The 22,817-nt window shown below is 34.6% G+C and overlaps 2 protein-coding genes across 2 annotated transcripts; both read left to right on the forward strand.

Annotated features, from left to right (window-relative positions):
- The first annotated feature begins 644 nt into the window (after positions 1 to 644).
- Apd-3 (apidermin 3) lies at positions 645 to 5,364 on the forward strand. The gene is made up of 4 exons (XM_070303903.1): positions 645 to 680; positions 3,025 to 3,307; positions 3,390 to 3,746; positions 3,887 to 5,364. Exons 1-4 carry the CDS (start codon positions 669 to 671, stop codon positions 4,081 to 4,083), a joined length of 849 nt encoding a protein of 282 aa, XP_070160004.1. The 5' UTR covers positions 645 to 668; the 3' UTR covers positions 4,084 to 5,364.
- A 7,208-nt stretch (positions 5,365 to 12,572) lies between these two features.
- On the forward strand, positions 12,573 to 14,322 carry LOC138937704 (shematrin-like protein 2). Its single transcript, XM_070304225.1, has 3 exons — positions 12,573 to 12,594; positions 12,979 to 13,417; positions 13,813 to 14,322. The coding sequence occupies exons 1-3, from the start codon at positions 12,583 to 12,585 to the stop codon at positions 14,073 to 14,075; spliced, it is 714 nt and encodes a 237-aa protein (XP_070160326.1). The 5' UTR covers positions 12,573 to 12,582; the 3' UTR covers positions 14,076 to 14,322.
- Positions 14,323 to 22,817: the final 8,495 nt, after the last annotated feature.

Raw genomic sequence — 22,817 nt, forward strand, 5'->3', positions numbered from 1 at the left:
GAAAAAACTTCAATGGAAAAACATTTACTTCCATCATCCAAAAGCCTGCGCGGCTTCATTTCGCGATTGCCGGACAACGATGCATCACGAGAGATGGTTCAATTAACTAAAGTGACGATTATCGGACGTTACTGTTATCGGCACTGCACCTGCGCCTTCTATCTTAACCGGGAAAGATTCCGTGCTGTTCGAGCCGCTAACCGTGCGAGCTGTGCACCGCTCGCGTGCACCACGCCTGCAAGAAAGAGAGTTGTATCATAGGTGACCATGTAACCCGGGTGGTGCTCGGTTGCACTTGGTGCAATGTACAAGTCGAGCGTGTAGTCCACACCGATCTGACTGGGCGGGAGAGGAGAGTAGGAGGCTGCTCCGTATTAGACGTGGATACAACTCACAACGGCAATCTCTATCCATATCGTTGCCGTTAAAACGGGGGATCCCCCTTCGCCCTCAAACCAGGCGGTGGGATTATCGCTTGCGACGGCCGCTCGGGGGCCCCGTGTGGATTATAGTTTTTCTGGAGGAGAGGGTGGTGGAGCGCCTTGCTTGCTTTCGAAAGGATGGTGATTGTGGAGCGTGTCCAGAGTAGAGTTAGGCGTATATAAGGCCCGCCGACCCGGCCCAAGTCAGTCATTCACCGGACTATCAGCCCAATACACACACCAAACATGAAGGCCTTTGTGAGTATTCGACGGTTTGGGATTGGTGAGGTGTTCGCGAGGTGTTTAACTCGTAATCTCTTTGCGCTCTCGATCGGACTTTATTAGATTTTGCTGCTTGCACGTATTCTCGATCGCGTCTTTGTTGCTCTTTAGCGAATAAATAGTTTCTCGGTAATTTTACTCGAAAATTATGTGTTTCCTCGAGTTTATCCGTCTTTTGATCGGATTGTCTTCATTCTCTATCGTGAATAAATATCGTGTCAATTTCAAAACTTTGAACGATTTTTAAATTACTTCGACTTTTTTCTTCTAACAATATTACTCGTATTTTTTTCTGATAATCGCTGCGAAAGTTTCTCTCGGCTTTTAAGTATCTCATTTTGACGCTTCATAATTGAAATCAAACGAGAAATAGAATTAATACAAGATTGCATTTAAAATATCGGAGTATAATATCGGAGTACCTGCGAGCGAAAGATAAATACGACCGTCTTGCAAGCTCGAAAGTTTTCCATTCGGATCAATAATACATATTCGCGTCTATTAACGTGTCGCCGTTGTATCGTTGCATTTCTTCGCCTCTTACTGCAACCGCGATGATTCAATGTCACGGTTGGGATACTCTCGCTGTTTCTTTCAACGAGAACGCAAACGGACGAACAAGAGAGACACGACTTTCATTCATAAAACAAAGAAATCTTACCGCATCGCGCGCCAATCGCTCTCGGCGAAACCGGTTGTCGTAGCATCATCATCGTCATTGAGTAAGCGGGACCGGTTCTATTCCCGATGCATCTTCATTCACGAATTCCGCGATCGTTCATACGCATCTTGTCACTCTTTACGTTACTTTCCTCGTATCGTTTTACGTTCGTAACATTTATTGTATTGGCAACATCGTTGCGTTCGGCTTTATTTATATTCTGAAAATATAATATAATTGTCAATCCCGTTAATCGTTCGATCTTTCTACTAATTATTGTAATATCAGTAAAACTCTCGATAACGATATTTTCGTTGCATTGCGATAGACGTTATCTCAATGCAATGTCTTCGCAAATGCCGACGGAAGAGACGGAGCGAGCGACTCGCGGTCTCACGGGCGATTTTGAAATCGGCACACGATCGATCTTTTTTCGATCGTGAGATCGCGGGAACGCTCGGTCAACCACGTCACACGAGCGCGGCCGATGTGATAGTCGATTCGTTTACATTCCGCGGATGTGAAAGTTTCGCCAAGTCGTTAGATATGCATAATTCCAGGCCGCGGTGCCATTTAAGTTCGCAACGATCTTCAACCGGGCGTGACACACACGCCGTTGTGTCTAATGCCACTCTCGCATGCGATCGCGAAATATCGGTTACGTATGTTAACAGAGCATCGATATATCTAATCGCTCGATTGCTCGGCACGGGTCTACGGCCGCGTGAAACATTTCCTTTCTAAACGCCACTTCCTGTATTACGTATTCAAACGTATCTCGCGAGACATGACGTAACCATAGCCGATACGTCCAATTTCTATCTAAATCTCACATTTTTCCGAAAATTTTTTAGAATTCTCGAAATTTCTTGATTGATAAAAAATTATTTCTTGATTAATATTGATTAATGTTGATTTTAAAAAATGATTCGGTGCTAAATAAAATCAAATTTAATCAGCCGATTAATTATGATCCTCGTGAAATATCTCGCCCCAGTTGATTCGTATTAACTTGCCGACGTGGATTTTATGCAATTGCGACTGCACTTTTTTACGGTTCGACGATACGCGTGTTGCGCGTGCAACGGCCTATTAGCGGATACCTTAGAAGAGTTTCTTTTCCTAATACGGTCCTTAGGTGTGGCGACTAGAGTAACCGATGTATGTACAAGAAAGAGAGGGGAGAATCATAGCGCTATCAAGCCGATTACGTTACGGCGAACAATTACGGATATTTCACCTTGTCGTTTAATGTATTCGCGCGCATTTCCCACTGCATTTTGCAACGCAACGCAAATGCATTAACTCATAATCGATGAGAGATTTCGAGATCATCGTGAAGAGATCATTTAGAAACTTCCTCTCACGCGATGCCGTTTCCGTCATTTCGGAGTTTCTTCGTAAACGATCGCGAGCTAACGTTCGCGGAAATCAAAAGTGAAAGCCGCGATTATGTTGCTTGTACCTGATAATCGGTGCCAAGCCAATGGAAATCTAGATCCGTAACGGCAATAGCTACTCAACGACGCGCGCACGCAACGCTTCCGTAAATCGTGTAATACTCATTGTCCGAAGTTTTTAAATTTTAAAGGTCTTGATCGAAAATCGGATCACCGTTACACAAAACTCAGTGAAAATTAATTCGTACTTTTCTTCCAGATTGTGTTCGCCTGCTTAGCGGTAGCGACGGCCCGTGCCGGACTCGTCCATGGCGGTTACGGTGGTGGCTACGGTGGCTACGGTGGCGCTGGTCTGGCCATCACCGGACGTGGTGGACATGGTGGTGCCGGTCTGACCGGTGGACTCGCCGCTGGTGCTGGAACCGCCGCCTCTCTCCAGGGTGGTGCCTCCAGCTTGGGATCTGGTGGTCTTGGTGCCAGCTATGCTGCTGGTGCGGCAGCGGCGGCTGGTGCTGCTGGAATTCAACAAATTGTTTCCGGTGGTGCGTAGTCGTATATCCAAGTCTCAACTTTTAGCACCGACAAAACATATCGAGGTTGAATGATCGCTCCCTCTTCTCGCAGGAGTCATCGGTGGCAGGTCCGACATTGGACCCGCTGAGGGACCCAAGGCCAACGTTGGACCCCAGACCGGACCATCTGATCTCGTAGGACCTCAGGAGGGCGCCAAGTCCGTTGGTGGACCTCGCACTGGACCGGCCAGTCTTGTAGGACCTGCTGCTGGCCCATCCACCCTTGTTGGACCGTCTCAGGGAACCGCCACCCTTGTTGGACCATCCCAGGCTACTGCTAACCTCGTTGGACCTAGCTATGGTGGTGTTGCCTTCTATGCCGGATCTGGTGGCATCAACGGTGATGACGGAAGCTCTGGAGCTGCTGCTAACGCCGCGCCCGGTGGTGGTGCTGGCCTTGCTATCGGAGGTAAGTTTTACCGATCATACAAACAAACTACATTACATTACTGAAATTAATACATCTCCAATAGCTAGCTCGTTCCTTTCATTTTTCTTCTTCTATCGATCAAATGTTTAAATCTTCTGCTAATGATATCTTTTGCAAAGGTGGTGGTTTCGGCGGCGCTGGACTCGCTGGCCCTGGTGCCATTGCTGTAATCGGCGGTGCTGCTGGCGGTTTGGGTGGCGCTCTCGGTGGTGGTGATGCCGGAATCGCCGTGATTAACGGACCATCTGGCGCCATCCACGCCGGACTCGGCGCTCATGGAGCCGTCATCCCGGCGCCCATCGGCAAGTGGGCGTAGATGTTTTAAGACCCCAGCGATCTCGGCTCGGCGACGGCGGCAAACTTACCACAGTCACTTACCGGTCTCGTACGATCCTCAAACGCGCTCAACGTCTTCTTCCCAAAGCTTCGTCCAGTCTTGGAACATGGTCGGAACGCATCTGACGCCAGTGATATGATCGATAGATCACTCGGAATCACACACATAAAACGCGGGAATGGTCGACGGAGCGTAATTCGAAAGACGAACGCGCCGCGTCGGGTCGAATTCTCCCGGGGATGACAACAAACGAGATTTGACTACTCGTGATTCGCGGTTTCGCGTTTTGTTTCTTCCTCTCGCTCTCGACCCGTTACAAACTCGGGTAAAATTTAGTCAATTACCGTTCATCTTACGAGGCCAACGATAAAGGCAAGAAACGACTCGTGCCGCATTCACCGATGTCTACTCACCTGAACATCTCGCCGCCTCTCGACGAGCTTTCGCCCACGAATAGGCGGAACATCGCCGTCTCTCGGGCATCGACATTTACCATTCATTCACGCGCATATTCCGAGTTGCAACCGCGTGCAATAAAGCCAACCGTGCACACACGTGTCACGCCGCACCGCCATGGGCCTGGTAAATGGACAAGCTTTGGTACTTTGTCGTCGGATCAACTGGATCTGTTCTGTTTTCTGAACACTTACCGTTGTTCCGGCACTAAGCACTTCTTCTCTTGCGTCTTCCACCATCCGTAAGACCGCTGCTCTTCACGTACATATTTACTACTTCTCTCTTTTTTTCTCTTGGGTTGGTCGCGCTTCTGAGCGCACCTTCCCGTATGTTGTTATACTTACTGCCGCACTTTCCCCAAGCATACATATTATTATTACATACTCGTCCATGCACATATATGTTTTTCTTATATATATATGTATACATACTATTATCTATTATTTTCGCACATATATATATATGAACATATTGCCACACGCGCGCTCACATACATACATACACATACACCATATTACTACATATGTGTATTCGTATATATTTACACACAATTACACATATATTATATCGTGTTATATGTTAGTGAAAAGGAGAGACCGGTAGATTATGGTAGGTCAGCCTTTTTTGTGAGTGAATGAATGTAAATAGATGGCTCGCCGCCGCCGGCCTCCGACCCCGCCCGCCCTCGTCATACCCTTTCTTTGCGATCACGACTAGCACCCCACCACCACCATAGATAGATACCACATATTTATAGCGTTTATACATTTATACAATACTTTATATAAAATAAAGCATCAGTATTTAAAACTCATTCTTGTCTATCATCAAATAATTATATCTATTCTTCCTTCCCTTCCCTTCCCTTTCCTTTACTTCGCCCATTGCATTTCTTAGTTCATTTTATTGGCTTTTAATCTCATGATATTTTCATTACATGTTCGATATTATATAGTTAAAATTTGATTATATACAACGCTTATAATCATCATTCAAAAACAATTACTAGAATGATAACAAGTATATTAATTTATTCATTATTTCCAATTAAATTATATTTAAATTATAACAGTCTACAAATTTAAATTAAATAGTTTTCATCATTCTTCCAACTCTTTTAGACTCAAAACCAAATCAAAAACAGATTTCACGTAGTTATAAATTAATATTAGTTTAGTATATCTCTTTTTAGATAGATATTTATTGCAGTTGTTCAAATTACTAACTAATATATAGGATCGTTTTTTAAATATTTACACGCGTCAATAATGCTACATTTTCATTTAGATTTCTTTGAATTTATAAAAGTTGATATTTATTTAATATATCTGAACTATATTGGATTTCAGTATAACTGATTAATTGGATTTACATACAATATAATCATGATTGCCGCTTTTATTGACATATTGACAAATTTAATTTTTTTTTCTGATTATTGCACATACATTTTACTACTAAATAATATTTTATACTCTATCTTTATAATGAAAATTAATTAAAAATATTTCACATAATCGAGATATCGTATGCAATAAGGAATGAATTAATCATAAGTTTACAATGTTAAATTAAGTGTCTTCATTCGGTCTATACTTGCGGATTGCATAATTTACAAGCTTATTTATTAACAAATTCGTGAAAGTAGATGTGGCTCATATAAAGCAATTAACAAGAAAGATGATGTAAATGACATTATTACGCAATACAAATACCAGTGATAGCATGTTATTTTTGCTATAGTATTTTTTTACGGTAGTAAATATAAAATTTAGCAAATAATGATAGAAAAGAAAAAATATATAATGATAACATAAGATAATTTACATTGTTTGAAAAAGTTATTTAAAAAAATGAATCATTTACCAAAGAATTTATTTATATATTATCAATATTAAGATGTTGTAATAATAGATGCATATTATATCTTCCATTATTACATGGAAAATTCCTTATTTACCTCATAATAGCATTTTATAAAAGCGCTCTCAATTATAAAATATAAGTTATACGTTATTTAGTTTTTAAATATAATTTATTTTCTGAGATGCCTCTTTAACATCAAGTTTTGCTTTCTCTCAAATTAAACGAAAAATATAATAATTATGCTTTATTATAATATTAAATATATTGTAATTTATATTATAAAAGATTAGTTTATTTTGTATATATCTATTCAATATGTATTTTATTTTAATGAACAAAATACGACTTTTCTAGACATTATCATTAAATATCGCAAAAGATGAAATGTATTTGAATAAAGATATTCAATATTCGTTATATTCGAAATATTCGTTATATTCAGCATTAAGTTGTCTCGACTTTGTAAAAGCAGGAACGGTGGAAGGATCAGAAACCATCTTTTAATGAAACATTAGATTGCAAATGGACCGCCTGTTGCGTTAATCTGCTTTAATAAAGAAATTTGTTTTACTAATGTCCGTTAAAAGAGCCGGTACGACTCGTTTCAAAGTTCTACCATTATATTTAATTTATGCGCTTAATAGATCATTAAAACTGCAAAAATGTACTCGCCTCTGTTCCGTTGTAAAAGTTGTTCGGTTGTAGCATTTTTGAGATGTTTTAAGAAATATTGTAATACTTAAAAATAAAATACGTAAAAATTTGATAATGGTGTTAATTTATTATTAAATATTCGTATTATATGAATGACATATGTAAACATACTTATGTAAAGGAATAAGCATATGGAAATATTAATATAAATGTCACGTGATGTGTAGAGACTCTCTTTCAAGAAGGATTATAAGATTTAAAGATCGACTAGTCATCAATTATTAGATTTGGTATAAATAGCTATTAGCGTGATATAACAATGCGCTAACAATGCTAATTAAATCAAAGAAATTAAATCATGATGGTTTTTTTTTATCAGAAGCGAATAATTCTAGCTCAAACATAGAAGACAATCTCTCCTGTGAAATAATAATACTTCCTAAAATATGTAAGATATTTTAGGAAGTAACTGATTAAATAAAGAATTATTTTTATACGCGAGAGACTTTCGACTTTTTTAACGCGAATATTATAAAGGGAATTGAGCATTCTATGGCATCTCTGCGTTATTAAAAAGAAAAATCGACGATGCTTCGTCGCATATTTTTCATTAAACATTTATAAAAAAAGTGCATATCTTTCTCGAATACTCTAAGCACTTTGAAGATGACTGCTTTTATGTTTCTCGATGCAATGGACATAAAATAAAATTTTAAAAAACGCAGACGCATGTTGTATCAGTTTCGGAATAAAACGAAACCTCTTCTATAGTTGGAACACCGATTAACGATGTGGTAGAGAACATGAAATGTGAATGCGTCGAAATGCTTATATTCTTCTGTTTATTCTAATCATTTCTTATTCTTTTCTATTTTGCCACAGATATAACATACTCCGATTTCCACGGCTAACAATCCAAAAAGTTAAAAATTTTTTTAAATAGAAATATGTGTATATAAATATAGCATATGCATTTTGAAATATGAATGTAACGTTCAAGCATAAAATCCCGTGGATTTATTAAATAATACCAAACTTCCCATTTTTTCGCGAAATAAAAATAAGTAACGAGATAATTAAGTAATGATTTTTAACGAAATAATTAAAATTTAATTTTTAATAGTATATCTAATTGCTCATTAAGCCATTTTTATAAATTCTCGTATCAACAGGAAAAAAATAAATATTGTATTATTTCATAAAAATAAAGATAAAAAGAAAATTGCTGCTCAGTAGCTAGGGATTCCCATTTATTAATGAATAGTATATTCTACAATTCCAATGAAGAAATAAAATCCTAAAGAATAGGCAGACATAGATACACATAAATATATTAACTGGAACCAACTCGTTTTAATTCTTTCTTAATAATAATAATAGATTTTATATCAAGAAAAATTTGATTTTATTGATTAATAAATTTAGATATACGTGAAAAAGAAATCTCAATGTTTACGTTTAAAAATTATTCTCAAGTATAAAAATCATGAAATAAAACATCGACTTAACGTGTACGCGGATCGCGCTTGATAATAATTTTCCACAATAGACGATCACATAAAAACACGAAGAAGAAGAAAAATATAAGCAAGATTATGATGTTGCGACGTGTCATAAGTTGTGTCATAGAAGATATGCCTTTCGTAACGCACGACCGTCAGCGATAATCAGCGGAGATGGAAACCTATCATGCCGGATACGGAGAGGCGCGGTCCCTTCACTCTCGGGAGTGTAAGATTATATATCGCACGCATTTTCTAGAAGAATTTATTCACAAAGTATTATAAGGTTGCCCCATTTTTATAATCAAGGTCAATACAAAAAGAATTTCTCGTATAAATGTCTTATAGGACAAATACTTCATAAATGTAGATTATATATTAACAAAATATAAATTATGTGTAGAGAGACATTCATTTTCTTAAAGAATAAATAAAATTGATAAGAGAAAAATATTTAAACTCTCTTTTGGATAAAGAAAAGAGAGAGAGAAAAAGGTATCTCAGGCAATTCTGAATACTTGAAGCGCAGTTACAAGACTTTCGTAATTACGTTTTAGCTAATTGTAGTAATCTCTCTTCCTTTTTTTTTAAGGGACTAAACTTTGGTAACTTTTATATTTCTCATGATTTCACGCAAAGTGGTGAGTAGGTTGCATGCTCCCATAAACATCGCTGTACATTGCATCCGTATTGCCCCGCAGACAATGATTGCAAATGTCAGTCTCACCATTAACATTGATCACGCTCAATCGCGGCGGGGAAACCGTACCACCTTCAATCGCTTCGCGTAAGTACGAATTTTCAGAACGTGATGCTGCGGATAAAGTCGTACGGCGGCGCAACTCTTTGTAAAAAATTTATAGACACGTAGCGTTTTATAGCGCAACTAAAGAGGAAAGGATCGCGCTCGTAAAGGTCGAATTTCCGATTTCTTTTTCGCGAACAGTCGCGTTCGCTCTTTATTCGTCTAGTAACATTCGAATCATTCAAAGCATCTTCTTAACTTGCTTTTTTGTGCGATCTTTTATAACTTTTTTTGATACACCTTTTTAAACTTGTATATTAAATTAATAATTTAATTTTTGGGAAAAAAAAAGGCATTTCTATTTTGATACAGCTATATTGGTTTGAATATTTATATTTAAAAGTAATGTAAAAGTTATGTCATCTGACGTTGATCTGAGAATGAAACATTATTATTAAGGATGGATAAGAGATTTGAAATTATATGAAAAATTTTTTAATAGATTTTATATTCCGCATTTTTATATATAATATTTAATATATATAACGCATATAAATATCATTAAAAAATTTCCTTACAAGAGAAAATAATGATATTTAACATTGCAAAATAAAACGATGTAATCATAGAAGAGATTCTTCGCGTATAGCAATATTATTTTCGCTAGAGATGTGAATATGCAGAAGATCTCACGGTCTTTTTCGTGATTGTGGGCGCAAACGTGATATTCATGTGAAATTAGAGCGTTTGAAAGATCGCGTCTTTCATCGCACCCGTTAAAGGTCGAATGCGCGATGTCGGCTGGCATCATCAGTTATATATCGTGCGCATTGAAGAACACATTAATTCCTGAGAGCGTGGCTCTTTCCCAGCCACCCCGCGTTTCGATTCACCTTGCGCATCTTGCATAAATTGCAACCTAGAACTTCGTTATATTACAAGCTGCTACGTTTATGATACAAGATGCGCATATCTTGTCTCTTTTTTCTCGTATCATATATTTTAAAATATAGAGATATTACCCCGGAAATGCAATAACGTTCGAAATAGAAAGTTTAATTAATTACGATTGAATAATGAAACAATCAACGATCGTGAAAAACTTTTTAATAATTTTATTGCAATCTTTGCATATTAAAAAATTTAACTTATTTTTTAATATACAAACTTAACGCGCAAACTTTAATTATAGTTATGTGAAACGTAGCTAACAATAAGTAACAAAATTACATAAAATTTTATTTAAATATTGTAATATGTGACAATTTAAGATATATAGTACAATCGTTTTAAATAATTGTACTTTGTGACCTAAGTTTGTGATTACATAAATATATGCACAATCTCACGACGAGTGAGATTCTTACAATTAGCATATATAAACAAATTTATGTTGGCGTTGCCTGAAATCGTTCTCATCATTATGTATAACATTGCAAAATATACAATTGCAGATACAAAGTTAATTCTTCATATTTCAAAAGGCTTGCATATATTAATGTATTTCTTATTGTTAGCGATATTATAAATTTAATAATCTTATTATGTTAATATTTACACATAAATATTTTCTAATAATTTATTATAAGAGATATACTGATAAGTTTATGGAACACCTTGTATATAAATCCGTAATCTTTGGGGTTAAGACTCGATTGCCCTTCTCTCGAATGACTCAATTGCCCGATTGACCTATCCTGACGACCTACGTCGTCACGCCATTGAGATTCAAAATCCAAGTAGCGGACTCTTCAAAGAAGTATATTATTCTCAATTTGATGAAAATTGCTAATTTTCTCTGATTGAAACTGATTTGTTACGGGAGATGATGTAAGGCGTATCGCTTTGTTTCTACGACACGGTTATGCAACTCGCCGATTATGCAGCGGAATGAGAGTAAGTTAATGTAAAATATATATGAAATTATGTAAATTATATGTAATTATTGTTAATAATTCACTTTGGGTGGAACAATATAATTATTGCAAACATCGGAAAACCAGCTTGAAAAATGACAATTTTAAAAAGTTGTATAAAAAGAAGCTATTCTTCTATTAATATATTTGCATTGTTTTTTTCTAAATGGAAACATCTCAATGACTTCTACAAACTCTTTTCGTAAAACAACGGCTGTATGAAACAAAAAATGTCAAACAATTTATTTATCGAGATTGATACGTGATATACATGACTGATATGTTTCAAAAACTAGCTATTATCATTTTCCGAAAAGCTCAGGCTACAAGTAAAAATTCATTTTAATTTTTTTCCAGGATTTCATTTATGGAAGTTGCATTTGAGGAGTCAATGTTGCCGAATGTGGGTATATGAAACGCTAATTACTATACAATTCACACAAGATTTTCATTGCAGATGAGCATGATTTGAAAGAATAAATTGGATCATATAATGAGCGCAATTGACAACTGTAATTATAACAAGAAAGTGTGAAAACTTGTTGACAACATATAGAGATTTATTTTTACGTCTGTGATCCAACTTTTTTGTACATTAAAGATAAAAAAGATTTCAAAAAAGGATGGGAAAGTCACTGCAACGACTTTCATAAAAAAAAAAGTGCGAAGGATTTATTCAACGACGTGTAAACGTGAATATAGAATGAAGTATGTAAAAAGATACAATTTTTTTTGTTTTCGAAGGTAATGAAATATTCTTAAGGAGAGAAAGGGAAAGAGATTAAAATTGTATAACTCGTAAAAATAATATTACAAACAAAGAATTAGAATGGTACAACTCTCTTTGTCTTTTAACAAGAAATATTTAGATGTTCTTTTAAATATCTCGACCTACGCAAATCGATTTAAATGAGAAAAAAAATTAACAAAATTATATATATTTTAGATATATATATATATATATTAATTAAACAATGATTTTAATCATAACTATTTGATATGATATATAGCTCGAATTTCGAAATATTTATTGCAAAATATAATTGAACGGAATGTTCGCAATTACGTTTAGTTAACGAGTCTAAAGGTGCTCTTTACGGATTAGATAAAGGAGGTTGTTTCTGAAATTTCTAGGCCAGAAGGTCATGTAAAGGGTTTTATGTGCGAAGGAGAGTGGGTGTGTCGATGACCTTCTTACACAATGAATAAAAGACCAACATCGTCAACGGATATGATTCGAAGGGATCGAGCGGGGGCGCGGTCGCGGAGATCCTGAGAGACGTATATAAAGTCTGCCGAAGTCGGCTGTAGGCACATTCAAGCATTCTCGATCGGCACGATGAAAATCCTCGTAAGTATTTGTCCCGACAGTCAGAAGTGCGCGATCCTGACTCTCTCTTTCTCTTTGTTATCTGAACAATCAACGTGTCGCGATCGGATCCATTGTGCCTTTTAGCGAGACGATGGGGAGCGAGCGAGTGAGATATAGTGACAAATGTGTCGAGTACATTTCTGTCGAGAGATTTTATGATGATTTAATAATTTTATCCAGAATTTGAAAAAAATTCTACGCGATTATTCATTGCTTCATATGATATACAAATATAGCTTCAAAGCTAAAACGTTTTTATCCCCAAAATTAATTTCTATTCTTTCCATAAAAATACAATGCCAAAATAAAAGCTATGTAATTTAATTTCTGGATTCGTCTAAAATTGAGATTCTGTATCTTCAGTTCATCTCGTTTGCCCTATGCGCCGTTGTTACTGCGGCTCCTCGTGAGCGACGAGAAGCAATCTTGAGCGGTCACGGACTTTACGGGGGTGGGTACGGAGCTTACGGGGGTGGGCACGGAGCTTACGGGGTCCAAGGAACCTACGGTGCTCATGGAGCTTACGGAGCTTACGGAGGTCTAACGGGCTATGGCGGACACGGAGTTGCTGTTGCCGGACCATTGCTAGGAGCTACGAGTGTCGTGGGACCACACGTGGGTGCCACCGCCGTTTCCGCCCCGGCAATAGGTCCGGCTCGATTGTCCGGATCAATCGCTGGTCCAGCTCACGTATCGGGAGCCGTGGCTGGTCCAGCTGTCGTAACCGCGTCAGTCGCTGGTCCTGCGCACGTGGAAGGCTACGGTGGCTACGATGGTGCTTATGGTGGAGGTAATTATGTCGGTGAGTAATAATTAAATTAATTTTACAGAATTATACTTTTGAAATAAAATAAATCTCTGTGATAGATCAATAGTAGAAAAAATTCTCTAACTGAGAGATATAAAGATTTCGAATGCCTGTATAAGATATAGCAATATCTTAAAGTTGAAGAATAAATTTTAAGATTTATAAAAATATACGAAGTATAAATAATTTTTGCACATATATAAAAGAAAATATTTTTGCAATAATATATATCATTATATTATTTTATACGTAAGAAACATGATTTCTAAAAGTTTCTAAAATTTATTTTACACGTTTATAAATATATATCTTGAAATATGAAACAGAAAATTTACTTTAAAATGATTGCATGGCCCGTTTTATCACTTATTTTATTCTATTATCCGCAGGAGGTTACGGAGGATACGCAGCTGGTCCCGCTTACGGTTACGCAGGATATGCCGGTGGTCACGGAGGACATGGAGTGGTTGTAGCCGGACCGGCCAGCCACGGCGCGGTTCTAGCCGGACCTCATTCCGGAAGCGCGGCTGTTTCTGGACCGCACGCTGGTTCGGTGGTGATTGCCGGCCCTTCCGGTAAGATCACGACTCACGGAAGTGGTTACGGTGCCGCTATCCATGCCGGACTCGGCCATGGCCACGGCAACTGGTAAATGCGCGTACAAACGTCTCTGTGACACGCAAAAAGGAAAAACGGAGAAAAGAACCGCCTTTCCGAATCTCATATCGCCGCGCCAAAAATAGAATATTGTCCCCTCGGCGTCTATATTATAGATATTTAAAGTTGCTATGTATAACACGACGACGCTTGTTGCGCTTGATACTATCTCACGGTACGCTCATGGATACTTCTGTGTGTATGGATGAAATAAATTTGCTTTCTTCTTTGAAAGGAGGCATTTGTAATATAAAATACGCAGAATATTATTTATTTTAACCCGCATCAATTCTGATCTCTGATCTCTGCCTCTATCGTTTTTTCTTATTACATGTTTTTAAATCTCATAATTTATAAGCGCAGTTATTTATGATGATAAACCTGACATATAAGATTATAGAGGGTTTTAGTATTGTTTTAGTAAAGTTTTCTGAAATTCCCCTTGACAAAGTCGAACAGAAGCCTTGCGTGTTAAGTCAGCTTGTCTTACGCAAATCGTGGCAACGACTTATTAACCCCGACCCGATCTTTATCGGCAAAGCACAAATTATCCATGATGAAAGCAACCATCAGTCACATCCGGTGGAATAAAGTCTTGAATAATTGTTTACTACTTAAGCAAATTGTTACTATACAAATTTTACGGATGAAAGTATCTACGGTAGCGAACCGCAAGCTAATTTTATACGCGAAACACATACACACATTTTCACACTTCAATAAAAAAATATAGCTTATAAATTATATTATAAAATTACGTGCATTTTAATATTTAATATTCATTTTCAATTTATTTACTTAAATCGGATTTTATCTCAAAAGTTTATCTTGAATCTGGTTTAACAATGAAAGTATGATATATAATTTACCAAAAAACTCTAATATCTCTGTAAAATCTAACTTTTCATGACCTTTCCTTGCAATTTACGTTACTATTCCGTCAAGCGGTTCATTAAATCCGGAGAACTCATCTTACTATCTTTCCTGCGCTTGCTTCGTTATTCTCGAGTACATCTCGTCGTTATTTTTCGTAAAAAGCGTAAAACTTGTAGCGCGAAATGTGCGAAACAATCATTCATACTTCGCTCGATTGGTCAGCACAAGTTCATTTCAAACATATTCGACATAGATCGATTATTATCGACGGCATGATTCGTGTCGCTCGATAATAGAACTCGTGTTGTTCGTCGAGCACGCTCGCTAAACGCAAGGAGCCGCAATCCGGCAGACTAACATAGATCCAGCCTTAATGCGACGCATAACGGGTCCTTGTGGTAAAGGGTACATCATGAGCGTGACTCGAGACGGATATCACACACGGCGCGATCCATCATTTGCAAGGTAACAATAAACATGATAAGTTACGGTCGAAAAGAAAAATAGATAGTAGGAAAATTATGTTTCTAAATCATCAGCGTGTAAATTTAATGTTTCGTGGATACAATTCTCGAGATTACAAATCTAATCAAATTATTTAATAATGTAAAATCAAATTAATTTCCGTTATCACGCGTTAAAATTATAGCTAATATATTAGTACAAATTACAAAAGCGTATCTAAATACATATATTAATTACAATAACGTTAATTATAATAATGTAATCTTGGATCGTTAATTTAATGCTCGTAATTATTAGTACACAATATATTGTACAATACTCGTCTTTGCGATATATGATACGCGTGATAAATTTTTTTGGATCGATTAGAATAACATACATTTAAAATTATAATTTATCGGAATAAAATGTATGTATAATTTCTCGATCCAATCATAAATTTTTGTAGAAACAAGGCCCGATAACGAATTACGGGGATGAGAATCGAATATCAAAAAAATATCTCCGGTATAAATTTAAGCATCGGCGAGTAACTAGCGAGTAATTTATATAGAATTTGCGTAAAGCTGAATATAAAACGCGATTTACGATATCTATTACGCGTGCGTGCGTAATTTATCACGCAACTCCCTCACAATTGCCGGACCAACGCGCACGGATGTTTAATCTCGGATCTCCATGTGATCTCCGTTTTTGCGCTCTCTTTCTTTTGAACGACAAATCACTATCGGAAAATGTGTGTCACGCCATGCTCTATTCTTGCGACGTGCACTCTCGAGCGATTTGTTAAGTGCGGCCTTAGCCCTATGGGAAAATCGTGGCCTGAGCCGCATCTCGGCCGAGATATCGGCGGCGGCTACGTAATCTCGCGGCGTTTCATCATCACGATGGTGGAACTGCATTGTGAGAATGCACCAAACCCCCATAAATTCCGAAAGGTCACCCGCTTGCAATCGGACGCCCATCGTTGTGAATAAGAAACGGATCGAGCAACTGGATACGCCAGGAGGGCTGCGTTCGCGTTTTCACGATGAATGCGTGGATACGCGGATGTTAATTGCTACGCGTCGATAATGATGGGCGATAATAAATCGCGAATTAGAGCGGGCATCCGCTCACGCAGGCGGTAAGTTGACGTGCGATTATAATCGTGGGAAAATTCTGTTCCACTTTGTACTCTTAAGTTTCCAAGATTTGCTTAACAATATCATGCAGTCGACATTATTGAAGAATTATAAGAAATAATATATCACCGAACGATCATATAAACATGAAGAAATTAATTACTGTTGTTAATGATTAAAACTTTTTCAAATTTGAAAAAAAAACACGTTTAAAACTATAGGAAAATATAATAATTATAATATAGAATAGACCTTCGAGTTTCAGAAATCACAATTTTTTGTATATTGTATAAAGATATATTCAAGTATTGGAAAGAGTAGATTTTTTCTAGGTAGCACCCCACAAGATATAAAAGAAACTTTTAATTTTTATTCTTAATTTTTACACTTCAACCAATATTGCAAGAGATATCTCGATTTTTCGTATGACATTTTGCAAAAATCTGACATGTATATTTATTATCGGGCAATTAGTGCTGCTAATGATTAAAATTCTTTAAAAAATAAAAAATTACGTATAAAACTTTAGGAAAATTATAATAAAATAGACTTTTGTTTCTCAGAAATCAATTCGTATCTCACATCACGTATCAAAATATTTTTAAGTCCCGAGGAGGGTATGAAAAAATTTGGAACCTATTTTTCTCTATTTTCTCAATTACTGCCTCTATTTTATTCAAAAATGTTAATATAATAAATATATAAAAATTATGATATCTCTTTTAGTCTGACTCTTCCCCTTCGACCTGTCCGGCATGGGTGACCCTACCAGTGACTATTAGCGTTTTCGAGTGAAGCAAGTTTGATCGCTTTGAGAGAAATTAAACTCAATTTATCATGAATATATGTTTGACCAAAAATAGGTTTCAAAAGAATCTGAGTAATATAAATATATAATATATTAATGATATAAGTAGCATAAAGTGCATCTCCCCTTTTGTCGCTATTTTGGCTTCAAAGCATAAGATTCTTTGCCCTGATTAATCGATCAAATGCTTACTCGCATTATTTTATTGATTAATCAAATAATTCAAGTACTCCTAATAATCAAGACAGGACGGAATATGATATTATTAATCGGTCTCAGAATGATCAAACTTGCTTTACTCGAAAACGTTATATATTACCGCCGGCATAGCTCTTAGGTTCATTAGAGTACTCAAACCTCCTCACCCGGCAAATGCCTTCGTTAAGGTAGAGATATCATCGAGGAGGAAAATTTTTATTTTAATTTTCTTATACTATATAGTTTTCTATTAATATATAGGTTTCTTTTACTAAATAGATTTTACAAATGTGTCAAATAAAAAATATAATACAAAGAATTATAGAAGATATATATAATATATGTATAATTACGATATATCTGTATTGTATAATTATAAAATATATTAGAAAAAACTTAAAAATGTGTTATATAAAGTATATTACAAAATGTGTTACAGAATATATATTATAATTAATTCTATATATCTAATATAGAGAATTAATTATATTACAAATATATATTACAAAATATAATACAGAATTTAATATAAAATGTAATTTAAAATGTAATACAAAATAATTTATTACACGAAAATATCCGAAATATTCTTATAAGGCAAAATTCACTAAATTTTTAGATCAAATATATAATAGTTGACAAGCAACGATTAACGCGATATTTATAATTAATGATCAACAGATATTTATAATCAACATGCAATTACAAAGCTTATTCAGTTTTATAATGCAAATATGTAATTGTGATCAAAAGATTTTGCGTAGACTTTTAAAGAAAATATCCGAGGGAAAATAGACAAAGCTTCGATGTAAATCAACGATTAAATCACAAGATAAACCGCGATTTAAAATTTGCGAAAAAACGCGACGTATAAATAAATTGACGATAGCCGTAATACTTGATTTCAATATACGTACATGTAATTTTCGGAACAATCGGAGAAATAATATAATTACTATATATTAAAACAAAAATATTTTGATGGACATTTAAAGCGGTTTTTTTAATCGCGTCTGTAAGATGGATATTTGTGAATATAAAATCTAATGCCCAATTAATTTTCAAACGCGTGATTTTATGAAAATTTCGCGATTGAGAATAATATATATGTACCGTTTCGCGGAGGATTAATTAAACAGAATAAAATCTTAAGATCCGTTATAAAAAAACTGCGTTATCACCACGTTCAGTGGAGGATAACTGGATCAACAATTTGACCAGATCAAGGTCCCTCCGTTAGATAACACGCCGGTTAATATCCGACAAAGACAAGAACAATCTTAAAGATGGAGAACGATCAACTTCTTGCTTCTACATCGGACCCCGTAAGATCAATCCACAAAGAAAAGTTAAGTAATCCATTGAATATCAGGGGCCCCGCTGTAGGAGGGAACGAATTCCGGATCTTCCGAACTACTTCCAATAGCAATGATTTTGGTAACGAATCAACAACTGTTACCATTGTCATTATCTTCAATTCACGAGATTAAGATTGGTGCGAGAAAAATGTGTTCTTCTATTATTAAGAAATATATCTTTTTATTGAAAAATAAATGGACATAACAATTTTTATGGAAATGTGGTTACGAACGATTATATTTGTGAATAATGAAATACATGCATTTTTATCGTAGCTTGTATTAAATGTGCGAGTACTTAATAATTCTTGGGTACCAATTGCTCGAGACGAATCAAACCCGATAACAGCGAAATTGACAAAATTTAATTTGAATACTTTGCAATATATAAAATAAATCAAAATAATATCAAGCATAATTAATTCTAAGTTATAATTAATCTTTTTTTTGTAGCTTTTAAATACATTAATTTAACGATATTTCACTGATATAGGGGTACCCATTTGATTTGTCTCGAAGTTTTAAAGTATACGCACATTTTACGTTCTATTAATACATAATATTTTGTAACATGACATTTAAAAAAAAATGTAAAATTTTTATAAAATAGTATGTTAATTTGCGCATGTATTTTATTATATATATCTAAATAGTATATCTAAAAATTTCAGGGCGCATCTAGAATGGCAGGATGTCCAATACCTGCAAATGATTTCTTAAAAGAAATCACAAAAGCTAATGTTAATATCCTCAGTGTCTAAAAATATTTTTTTCAGAAAAGAACAAAAATTATATTAATTAAAAATTAATTTATAAAATACATTCGTTCGTAACCATTCTTCGAAAAAATCAACAGAAACAGGCAAACTGATTACAATTTAAAATTACTTGAAAAATAGAAATTTATACACATTAGCTATGTCCATGTTTAATTTACTGTTAAGTCTTTTTAGTATTAAATAATAATACTTGTATATCAATAATGATAAAAGAACACTTTTAATAAAAAGGAAAAAAAAATATTTTTCCTTCAAATATACTATTTAAATTAATTTTCTGATTCGGCTTCGAAAAAGCAGGTCGTGTGGCAGTCGTCGTTGAGTTACTACCAAAACCATTGCTTTCAGAAATCGTCAGGAAAACCTCGGTTTAATTCCAATCCTGCAACGAAACCCCCAATATTTTCAACAGGGCACCGAACTAAACATCACGGATGGATCTTACAAGAACCGACAAGAAATAATTCTTCACGATGAAGATTGTTTCGACTCCTCACCGGTACGAACCACGCAACATTACTAACGTTCACCTAACGAGAGGGACAGCGATAAGGCCTCTTTGTTAAGACAGCGATTGCGTCCAAGAACGTGAAAAGAACGCAGCGATTTTTTCGCGATGTAGTTTATTTAATTTATTTGACAAATATTTAATTACGATATAAAATTCATAAATATTAATCAAATCAAAATCGTAAAATTTAGGGTAATTTACTCACAATTTTGCAATGTCGAAGGCAGTCGTCAAATTTCGTGAACGAGAAGCTAATATTTAATCGTTGGCTTAACGTGAAGTCTTCACATTTTTATTCAATCATTTTTCTATTTAATACTAAAAGAATTAATAATATTTGTGATATTTATAAAAACTAAAATATAATTTCTCGAATTTATCAACGATTCTTTGGTATAAAAACAAGCTTTTAAGTTCATAAATGTTTTTAAAATAAATAATATGGAAACTAATATTAAACAAATATATTAATGTACATTTTTATTATATTGCCATTACACAGGTTCTTTCGGTAAATTTTCGTGTAATTTACAACAAAAAAGAAATCTTATATAATCATTCCAATGCAATATTATATAATATTGCAATATATAAAACATTATATAAATTTACATAACAATGTAATAAATATATATACAAATTTAAATATATAAAATAAAATGTAACACATATGTCTATTACATTTTATTTTATACGTAATAAATATATATATAATTTTTGATTTAAAAGAGCTGTAGCATGAGTATATATGTCATTTTTGAAATTGTTTATAATTAATTCTAATTTTTCTACAACTTAATTTCTAACTTAAATTGTAGCAAAATTAATAATTTTAAATTTTTATTTCTCTACAATTTTTTTATAATTAATTTTTACTGTTTTTAGTTTTCGTAAAAATAAATTTTATCTTATTATCTTTAAATTTAAATAATAATTTAAATTTAATTTTTGAGATTTGTCTAAAAATAAATTTTAATTTTATTCTTTAGTTTATTTCCCCAATATTTTAATGCTTTTTCTCTTCATACTTTTTTAATTCCTAGTAAACATTTAATTCCTTAAAAACCTTAAGGAATTAAATGATTATTTTTATCTTAAATTAAGTTAGTCCTATAATAGTCCTAACAACCTTACTTTTGCTGGCTAAACCAGCGGGAATCCAGAATCGAAATTGTGGGGAGTGTGTCCTATAATCGCGCGTTCTGCTCGCGCGCCCTACTTGTGTGCCCTAATCATGTATGCTATTCGCGTGCCCTACTCGCGTGCCCTATTCGCGTGCCCTATTCGCATGTTCTACTCGCAAGTTCTAATAGAATGCATCGGATGTTGCTTCCGTTGGGCCAGTTGGGCTTACCTTTCGTCGATCCTGGCCATATTCATTCTGGCTACATCTAGCCAGAGATATAGCTTCGATCTTTATCGGAGATCAATGAAGGAAAAAATTCCTTCCGTTGCCGGCTAATTATTATTGCCGGTACATGAGCATAATGCTCGTTTATAGTCGTGATTTACGACTATATTACGACATTAGAACAGTTTGTCATGCATCGTTTTAATAAAACTTTACTTTAATTAATCTAATGCCAAGTTATCTATTAAAATTAATTAATTAAAATAATAATATATAATCTTATAATAATATATAATATTATTTATAATAATATGTAATTTATATTAAAATAAAATTAATAAAACATTTATATAATTTAATAGTTCGATAATTTGGCTTTACATCAATTAAAGCAAAGCTTTCATTGAGATGATAATATAGATGAATGGGCTACGAAAAATTAGGGTGAAATTGGCGCAACATAAAAATAAATTATTACTATTTTATATAATTAATAAAATTATTAGCACCTTCTTCATTAAATAAACTAAATAAAATTTATCAATAAAAAAAAATATTTTATATTCTTCTTTGGATAAGATTTTGCTTTAATTTATACTTCAAATTACATCTGTAATATGTTTTAATACACATTTAAAAAATTTATTGAAAGCTTGAAATTTAATTTAATCTATTCTAGCCCATCCATTTTGAGGTAACGGATCTATTTATAATCTACAATCTACATTTATATCTACAATATCTACGAGAATCCGTTATCTCAAAATAAAATAAAGTTTATCACTCACCGACACCGATGCGCAACAGCGGAGTTGTTGGACTTGAGGCTACGTTGTCTGTAACATACAAATATAAAATATAAATTATAGCAGCGTCTAAAATATAATTAATATTTGGAGCAGAATATTTTATATCCGATGCATACAATACTCTACAAAGAAACTCGATATAAATACGAAAGAATTTTATAAATTTTGAAAAGACTATTTCTTTTAATAATGGAAATATTTATCGGACTTATGTAAAAGTCTTTTTTCTAATTTTCTCTCGTTTAATTCATTCAAATAATGAGATTAAATTAATGCGTGTACGCGATTTTTAACAACCAATATACAAATAATAAATACTCACCCTTGGGTTGCTCCGCCGGTGCAGGATGCCTCTCCTAGGCCTCCTCCTCCTCTCAGAATGTCAGGGTCGCTACGTTGATCTGTAACATGCAAACAGAAGATCTAAATTGTAGCAGCGATATCAAAATAATTAATAT

Source organism: Polyergus mexicanus, unplaced genomic scaffold, assembly GCF_030449975.1.
Source record: "Polyergus mexicanus isolate NDT 795.1 unplaced genomic scaffold, iyPolMexi1.0 SCAF_11, whole genome shotgun sequence".
Classification (NCBI taxonomy): domain Eukaryota; kingdom Metazoa; phylum Arthropoda; class Insecta; order Hymenoptera; family Formicidae; genus Polyergus; species Polyergus mexicanus.